The sequence below is a fragment of the Mus pahari genome, chromosome 20 (assembly GCF_900095145.1).
Source record: "Mus pahari chromosome 20, PAHARI_EIJ_v1.1, whole genome shotgun sequence".
Lineage (NCBI taxonomy): Eukaryota > Metazoa > Chordata > Mammalia > Rodentia > Muridae > Mus > Mus pahari.
In genome coordinates this window covers 10,244,097-10,253,564 of record NC_034609.1, presented here as the reverse complement: position 1 = coordinate 10,253,564, position 9,468 = coordinate 10,244,097, and the positions used below count along the sequence as shown (strand labels likewise).

General features: G+C 40.3%; 2 protein-coding genes across 2 annotated transcripts in view; one reads left to right on the top strand and one right to left on the bottom strand.

Annotated features, from left to right (window-relative positions):
• The window catches only part of Phkb (phosphorylase kinase regulatory subunit beta), a 186,317-nt gene extending 180,950 nt beyond the window's left edge, over window positions 1-5,367 (bottom strand). Inside the window, exon 1 of the mRNA XM_029532723.1 lies at window positions 5,262-5,367. Coding sequence (XP_029388583.1) covers window positions 5,262-5,337 — 76 coding nt within the window. The 5' untranslated portion in view covers window positions 5,338-5,367. The remainder of the gene's footprint in view (window positions 1-5,261) is intronic.
• Window positions 5,368-5,416: 49 nt separating this feature from the next.
• Itfg1 (integrin alpha FG-GAP repeat containing 1) lies at window positions 5,417-7,477 on the top strand. Its single transcript, XM_029532722.1, has 2 exons — window positions 5,417-5,836; window positions 7,401-7,477. The coding sequence occupies exons 1-2, from the start codon at window positions 5,632-5,634 to the stop codon at window positions 7,475-7,477; spliced, it is 282 nt and encodes a 93-aa protein (XP_029388582.1). The 5' UTR covers window positions 5,417-5,631.
• Window positions 7,478-9,468: the final 1,991 nt, after the last annotated feature.

Here is a 9,468-nt window from a genome sequence, read left to right as displayed (position 1 = left end):
GGCAGGTGGATTTCTGAGTTCGAGGCCAGCCTGGTCTACAGAGTGAGCTCCAGGACAGCCAGGGCTATACAGAGAAACCCTGTCTCGAAAAAACCAAAAAAAAAAAAAAAAAAGAAAAAAAAGAAAAAAAAAAGAAACAAGATCCATCACTTTTATGGATCCAAGTTAACATCTTACTTCCAATGATGAGACTACCTTGGAGTAAAATGACAGAAAAAGGGTATTCTATGCAAATGAAATTCAGAATACAAAGTAAGCCTTCACAAATATAGGAAAGGTGCAGTAACATCCTTATTTAACATGATCCCAGTGAATTAAGTTAATAATCCAAAGCTAGGGAAAATGCACAAAGCACACAAACGTAGAGGTATTAAGCCACACAGCATTGAATGCTAAATCAGTCACTGCAGAAAGTAAGCAACGAATTTTAAAATTTTCTTTTGTAAATGAAATAAACTTGAAAACAAGATATTTCAAAAATTATGCGACACAATAAGTACAGTTCTAATACCTGCCTCAAAATTTGAGAGTTCTCAAATAAATAATGATGCACTGTCAGGCCTTAGCAGGGGAAAAATAACACATCAAATCCAAAAGCAGTAGATAGAAATAATTAAGATCAGGGTAAAAATTAATGAAAGGAGCTGAGGGTGGTAGTGCAAGCCTCTGATCTCACCAGTTGAGGGATAGAAGCAGGCAGATGTCTGTGAATTCAAGGTCAGTATGTTCTACATAGTGACTTGTAGGACATCCAGGAATACATAGTAAGACCCTTTCTGGGGGAGGGTGCGGGGATCAATGAAAGAAAAAGCTGATTCTTTCAAAAGATGAAAAGACTGACAAACCCTTCTTTAACAGAAAGATAGAAAACAATCCAAATTAAGAAAATGAATAAAGATGGAGACATCATAACAAATGACAATAAAATTCATAAAAACATAAGAAAATATCTTAAATTTCTATATTCCTCCAAATCAGGTAATCTAAAAGAAATGAATAAATTCTATATGCATATGAATCACCAAAATTAAACCAAGATTGAAATAAGCAATATAAACAGATATACAACCAATGAGTTTGAAGCAATAAGGTATTTCCCAAAGGGGGTTGGTTTTGCAGGGGGGGGGGGTTGGGGAGACAAAGCAGAATCTGATTAACTCACTGCAAAATTTGCTCAGTCTTTCAAAGAACACTAATACTACTCAAACTATTTCACAAAATAACCTCTCAATAAAATACTTGCAAACGAAGCTGGTGACATGATTCAGCAGCTAAAGTACATTGATTATTCTTCCAGAGGACCTGGGTTCAATTCCCAGCATCCACATGATGGCACATTATTATCTGTAATTCTATGTGCAGGGGACTCAACACCCTCTCTGACCTCTGACACAGAAAAGGCTTTCGAGGAAATCTAATATCTCTTCATTATAAAAGATTGGAAAAGGCTAGAGATGGAGAGAGCATATCCCAACAAAATTAAGGCTATATACTGCAAACTTACATCAAGCATCATAGTAAATAGAAAAAAACTCAAAGCATTCTCACTACAATAAGGGACAAGTCAAGGATGTATACTATCTAAATACCATACAAAGTTAAATTTAATATAGTGGTTGAAATGTACCTAGAACAATAAGACAAGAAAAAGAGGCAATCTAAGCCTTAAAAGTCCCCACAACTAAAGCTACCTGATTTTTCACTAAAAGCCAAATATATATAAAAGACAAAAGCAGTGTCTTAAACAAATAATGGTTAGGAAACCTGGGCATTAGCACGTAGATGAATGAAACTAGACTCCTATATCTCACCCAGCACAAAACTGAATTCCAAATCTTTTAAAGACTTGAATATAAGACCTAATATCACAAAACTGCTAGATAAAAGAGCACCAAATACATTTCAACATACGAGTTTTCAGAACAGCATAGGAAATAATACCAACAATGATTCAATAGGGTCTCATGAAATTAAAAGGCTTTCTGTACAACCAAAGAAACAGTTGAGTAAAGAGAATTAGTAACTAGAATGTACAAAAACTTAAAAACACTAAACTCTGAAAATAAATAAATAAATAAATAAATAAAACATAGGCTAAGGACCCAAAACAAGAATAGAGCTTTTAAAAGAAGAATTACAAATGTCTAAGAAACGCTTTTAAAAGGCATCAACAACCTTGGAAATCAGGAAATATAGAATGAAACAACTCTGAGATTCCATTCCACCCAGTTAGAATGGAGTGGAATTATGAATGACAAAAAATGGTGCCATCAATATTAATAAAGGGAACTGTTCTAAATTGCTAATGGCAGTGTAAACTAATAAAACCACTTTGGAAACAGGGCTTAAGGACTGTCAAAAGACTAAAAATAAACATACCATCTGGGCATGTACCCAGAGGAATTTATACCATATTACAGAGACATCTGCACATTCATGTACACTATAGCTCAATTTACAATACCTAAAAAATGGGCAAAATCCCATCATCAGCCACCAAACCTAGATACTAATGCACATGCCAGCAAGATTCTGCTGAAGGGACCCTGATATTGCGGACTCTTGTGAGGCTATGCCAGTGCCTGGCAAACACCGAAGTGGATGCTCACAGCCAGCTATTGGATGGAACACAGGGTCCCCAATGGAGGAGCTAGAGAAAGTACCCAAGGAACTGAAGGGGGCTGCAACCCTGTAGGTGCAACAACAATATGAACTAACCAATACCCCCTGAGCTTGTGTCTCTAGCTGCATATGTAGCAGAAGATGGCCTAATCGGCCATCACTGGGAAGAGAGGCCCCTTGGTCTTGCAAACTTTATATGACCCATCACAAGGGAAGGCCTGGGCCTAGTAGTGGGAGTGGGTGGGTAGGGGAGCAGGGGCGGGGTGGGGTATAGGGAACTTTCGAGATAGCATTTGAAATATAAATAAAGAAAAAAATCATTTTAAAAATCAACTGGACATGTCCATTTGACAGGTGAAGTTTCTAAGCACTAATGCCAGCTTTTGGTCAAATAGCTTGCAATTGTCTTGAGAGGCCTTTCTGGGGTACCACAAGATACATTCAAAACACAGTGGGAACAAGCTAACTTGAACTGAAATGGTGCACACAGTTGGGTCCACCAAAGGGGGCAAAAAAGAAGCAAACAATACCATACAGTAACATTAACCTTGAAAACAATGAATATAAAATTGTCGGTTGACCCTTTTGGGGGTCTATACACTTACCAGACCTTAACAAAGCAGGTGAAGAGAAGGCTGCATCAGGTGAGTTGGCCATTTCAAACTGTTGATTCTTATCATAAGCGTTGCAGGCTAAACTACACCAATTTTAAAACTGTTTAGTGAAGGTTAGAAGCAATCAGCATTAGATTAATGTATGAGCAGTTATTAGCATGATGCAATGTGCAAAAGACAATTAAAGATCATTATATAATTTTAGTTGGTCTTTTATGACTTGAGAATTTGATTTCCTTTATTTGGTAAATTAAGTTTGCATACATGAAAAGACAGAAAAATAATATCCACTTCCTAAGACACATTCAATTAATAGTATCCTTTATTGTTCCTTAAGTTGTTATGCTACTACGTAACAATGCTTAGAACTCCAAAGAGGAGTCTGTCCCAGAAACAGGTCAATTCATGTTTCAAACAAGGCTGTTTATACAATCTCCTAAAAGTTGCAAACAGAATCAAGTTAACACTTTGTAATAAGCAGGAAGTAAATAATATGGCTCAAGGTTTAATGTCTGTATTTTTTGGAGTCAAAAAAACTAGAAACTGCAAACATAACTAGTAATTTAAGATTTGTCTCAACTACTATCTTTTTTTTTCACTTCTATCTAAATTTTACACTCTTATGCAGACATGCAGTAAACTTGGCTAGCATCTCGGTACCTACTATGGCTGAGACTGGGTTTAAGAAACTGCATTCAACAATGGTTAAACCGAATTTACCCTATTAAGAAAAATAAGGTTTTCAAAGCTTGCTGTTGTGACATATATTTGAGTAAAATAAAGACTTGAAGAGAAAATAGACGCTATAGGATTACTATGTTGCAAAACTGTGTTGCAAAAATGCATGTTGAGGGGTGGAGGACGGCTCAAGTCCCTGGCAGAAGAGTAGTTACTCTCTTTGCCCGGTACAACCTAATAGCACCTTTTCTATTCCCACAGCAACATTGTTAGTAACCAACTCAAAATTTCTATATAACACCAAAAAAGAAAATATAAGCAGCAAATATCCCTACAATTGTTTCAAATAATTATACTGACTCTGAACTTGAGTCAACTGCTTTTAGAAAATTTCTCTTACTTTTCCTGTGTCTGTTCCATTGCAACCCTAAATCCTAAGTAAATAACACACGAAACTTTTAAGATTTCAACTGGAATGAAATTGGCAATACTTTAACAAATACAGTACTTTTCTACAATCTTTCGTCAATCTTTGACAAGGGAAAGGTTCTTGGTTGAATATTTCACGTTCCATTACCCCTCCTGTTTAAGGACACATTTTTCTTTTCCCCCAAGATTATATCCAGTTTTTAAAGTGGCAGTTTCAATGCTGGCTCTCTGGGAAGTTATTAATCAGGAGCACTAACTTTTAAAACGCCAGTGTGACTTTGCAATTTGAACAAGTCAGTTTAGGACACTCAGACTGTTGGCATCGCTGACCTCCGTGGTTGGGAACCACAACTGGAAGTTACAGGTGGTGGGACCACTTGGGTAGGGAGGGGGTCGATTTCATTCTGAACCATAACTGTACACTAACTTAACTTGTGACACAAACCGTCTTCCTCAATTTCTGACACACACAGAACTGGCTGCAGCTAAAAAAAAATTACTGAGGAATGTGACGGGGGCATATAAGACAAAAGTAGTCGCCAGCTCTTTAGGACCTCACTAAAAATGAAGGTCTACTTTTTGCAGAGCAAGAGAGTTCAGGTTCCAAAGAACTTGTCACTAGCTGACTTACTCGGGTAAGTTTCTGGAGAAGTCAGCTTACCACTAACTTTGGAGAGGAAATAACTTGGGGAAGAAAGACAGACGTTTTCTACATGAGGGAAGTGCAGGGGTTGGGGAATGGGGACCAAGGGGACCAAGAGCAGGGCAGCAAGAGAAACCTATTGCTTTCTGAAGCCAACTTAGGGTCGCAATTTGATCCCCAGGACAGATCCCACCTGCCTCCCTCCAGGGAACTTGGGAAAGAGCACCACCCCCTCTACCCAGGAGGGGGAAGGTTGTGGTCACAGGCAGTCAAACCTGAGCGCTTGGCCCGGGCTCGTCGTTCCAAGAGCTTCCAGCTAACTTCAGCCATGAGTCCCTCAGCCCCCGCCATCGCACAGTGCCCACCACCCAGGCCTGCCAGTCAGCGAGGCCGGCCCGGCCCCGCCCCCTCGCGCGACACTGTCGGGAGGCACGCCAGCCGGAAGTGAGCTCCCGGGCAGACGCCGCCCTAGCTCCTCCGCGTCCTGGTCGTCGGAGAAAGAGCCCCAGGGCGGCGTGAGAGTGCGGCGAGGGGCTGCCTGTGAGGCCGCACCCCGAGTCTTTCTTTTCTTGGTCGGCTGGCGGGTCGCACGGTGCTTTGCGGCTGCCGTCAAGTGCGGCGGAGGCCGGCCGGGCCGAAGGCGCCATGGCGGCAGGCCGGCTTCCTAACGCCAGGGTGGTGCTGGCCCCGCTGTTCTTGGGGCTCGCGCTGCTGAGCGTTGGACCTGCCCCGGCGCGGGCTCTGCACAACGTCACGGCCNAGCTCTTTGGGGCTGAGGCCTGGGGCACCCTGGCGGCCTTCGGTGACCTCAACTCCGACAAACAGACGGACCTCTTCCTGTTAAGGGAAAGTCAGTGCTTGCCTGCCCTCCTCCTGTCTGCCCCTCCCGGTGTACCCACGCCCCCTGACTCCTGGTGCCCTCCCTCTTGCATTTCCCCGTCTTCTGGCTCTCCCTTTAGCTCCAGCACCNGGACAGCTTTCCCCTGTTTTTATCAACCCTGGGTCCTAACCCAGTAACCCCGCGGTTTGACCATCAGCCCAACCCTTAAGAACACACCAACCTCCCTTCATCCAGAAACCTCTAGCCTTCGCCTGGTGAATGATCACCTGCCTGCCAAAGGTCTTCCAGATTCCTAAGATCCTTGGTTTCTGGCCTAAGCGTTTGCTTTCCAGTCTTTTATCCAATGTTTCACCCCCGTTGACCAGAGAAGCTGACAGTTTTTTGTGAGAGATGCATTGCCTCCACCAAATACTCAACTCTGCCCTTCCTTTTGTTAAGATCTTTAAAGGCACTGTGCCTTCCTCGGGGCCCCAAATTCTCCACAACTCACGGGAGCCTCTGTTGTTGTTAACTGCTGATAAACGCAGTGCCTCCTTGGCCATACATTCTCAAACTACAGACTTCTCAAGCATGAGGTGCCTGATCTTTAGTGTACATCTGGCCCCTTCTCAGCTTGAGTACTACTATAGTCTTCATCCAACTTGCCATTGAAAGTTCATTAACCACATTAAGCCTCAAAAAATAAAATAAAATAAATATAAATGTCTGATGCTGACAAAGTGCATCATTAGGTGGTTAAGGACCAAGAGCATGAATAAAGTTAAAAGCCCTGACAGAGCTGAGTGGCAGGATCCTGACAAGGTCTTTGAGTGCTCTTTCCAGTACTCCAGAACCTCTTTAAAGACCTGGATGGTTTTTCCTCTATTTGAATGATTACCCATATTGCAAGAATACTCAAAGTCTGTAGCTAATCTATCCAAACTAGATACAGACACTCTCCTTAACTTGGAAGATATCCTGTGCTTGATGAGGCATTTCTGAAAGTCTGTCCCAATGAACATTAATTGACCCATCCATGTGGAAGCAAAGGAGGAAGTGTGGAGGGCTCTGCTTTTNCTGCCTTATGTGTTGACTTGTATCCTTGTAACTTGTGAGTAGATGTTTTAGTAGGAATTCCTGCATCATTGGTATGATGATCGGTGTAATGAGATAAACAGCCTCATATGAGGGAGACCTGATTGGATGTGGAAAACACAGGACTTAACAGTAGCACAGTATAAATAAGGGTGTGTGGGGGTGTGTTTTCTGTATTGCTGCAGATCAAACTTGGGTCTCATACTCAGTATAGAACAGTATAGNTTAAGGTGTGTTCTTTATATGGATGCTTCATTTGAATTATGCCACCTGGCCCTTAATGGAATCCCATGGTGTCACATTGCTTTGAAGAAGTATGCTTTTCCATACTTTTCTTTCCCATGNTCCATTAGATTGTATGAGTATTCTTGGCAGTGCTGTCTGACTAGATCAGAGTAAAAGCTTTCGTATAGAAACAGTACCCAGGAAGTTTTTAAGCACTGATTGAATGATTTTCCAAAAACNATTTTTTCTAAAATAATTTATTTGTTTCTTTTAGGAAATGACTTAATTGTCTTCTTGGCAGATCAGAGTGCACCCTATTTTAAACCCAAGGTAAAGGTATCCCTGAAGTAAGTATATAATATCCTTCCTATTATANTATGAATATGCAGTNGCGTGGGTTGTATTTGAGATCAGTCGTGTTCAGCTGTGGTTTGTGATACAAAATTCCTAGTTCTGAGGTCTGCGTAGTAAACAGTGTTTTGAAACTAAATAAATTAATTAATTAAACATGGGAGGACTGGTGAGTTGGCACTTAACTCCAAGTCTCAGAGTATCAGGTGGATACCCAGAATCCTCTTGGTAGATGAAGAAAACTGACTTCTAGAAACTATCCTCTCACCTCCATTTACACACTGCGGTGTCAGCATGAACACACACACACACACACGCCACTAACATACAAATAAAATATAATTTTAAGAAAGGAAATATTGAAAATAAAATTTAAAAATACTCCCCCATTATAAAAATAACTTTTGTTGGCTCCAGGTCTGTTCTATATAAACATTCTACAGTCCCTTGCAATCTAATATGCTTTCTCGAATGTACTATGTCTCATCCTNATTGTTCCTGTGGAAGCAGATCACTCATAAAAATCTCATCATCTTAAAGATATTTTACAAATGGGAGAAAGATCAATGACCTCTGTCCTGTTTGTTTGTTTTCTCTTTTGATCAAATGGTGAGGTTTTTAAATACTGGTCTTCACAATTGTACCCAAGCTGCCTTAGTTAGGGTTCCATTGCTGTGAAGAGACATTATGACCATAAAGAAAANAGTTGGGGCTGGCTTACAGTTTCAGAGGTTCAGTCCATTATCATCATGGCAGGAAGCATGGCAGCATGCAGGCAGACAAGGTACTGGAGGAGCTGAACGTTCTACATCTTGATCCCCAGGCATCAGAAAGAGACTGTGAGCCACACAGGACATAGCTTTAGCATCAGAGACCTCAAAGCCTGCAAGGCCACACCTCCTAATAGNGCCTCTCCCTATGGGCCAAGCATCTAAACACATGAGGCTATGGGGGCAAACCTATTCAAACCACCAGACAAGATTTTCAAATTAAGTTTTTAATGTAATTTAAATAANAGTCCTTATTGCTTATGGTTGGCAGTACATGAAACATTGCCCCCAATGATAGTGAACCAATATGATTTGCAAATTTGAGGAAGCAAGTTGAATGCTTGCTCTAAGCTAAAGGAGAAAGGGATGGGTTAGCGCAAACCAAAATTGCAGCTTCNATATACTCGTGGAATTGGAGCTTAACTGCATAGCTTGAATANAATTTACTTGATAATGTTTAAGTTTGCGTACACATTTAGAAAAGATGGCAGTGAAATTAATGTTTTGTGACTGAGTGAAAGGTTTACTTTACAGAAAAGTAGGTATACTTGGAAGAATTATAGTCTGGGAAAAGACAATCAGAACAGACTAGGATCCTTCCAAAGTAATAAAAATGTTTGAACTCAATTATATGAGAAGAGAGGAGTGATTATATGTTACACAAAAAAGATTATGAAATTTACTTATATTGGCTTACTTGGTATTCACATACACTATAAATTAGAATCACATACTAAATTATTTTTTAATCACTGTGGAGTAGATGGGAAGATTGACTCAGTAAAGTATTCTTAAAATGTAGAAATTGCTGTTTTAATTTTTTTAACGTGTGTGTGTGTGTGTCTGTGTGTGTCTGTCTGTCTGTGTATCTGTGTGTTCTAGAATAACGTGTGTGTGTGTGTGTGTGTGTGTGTGTGTGTGTGTGTGTGTGTGTCTGTGTGGGTGTGTCTGTGTTCTCTGGAGTAACATGTGTTTGGGAGTTGCCTTCCTTTCATGGTGCCAGGAACCAAACTACTGTTTTTTGCAAAAGCGGTACATTCTCTTAATCACCGAACCATTTCTTCAGTCCTCTGTTTTTTTAAAAATAAAAGTAATTGTGCTTTTACTTCTGCAGTCTAGTATTTTCTCTTGGATTCAAATATTTTAACCCTTAGTGTTTATTTCGATGTTTTCAAATAAATTTTTACACTGTAGTTTTGTTTTTATTTTCTCAAATATTTT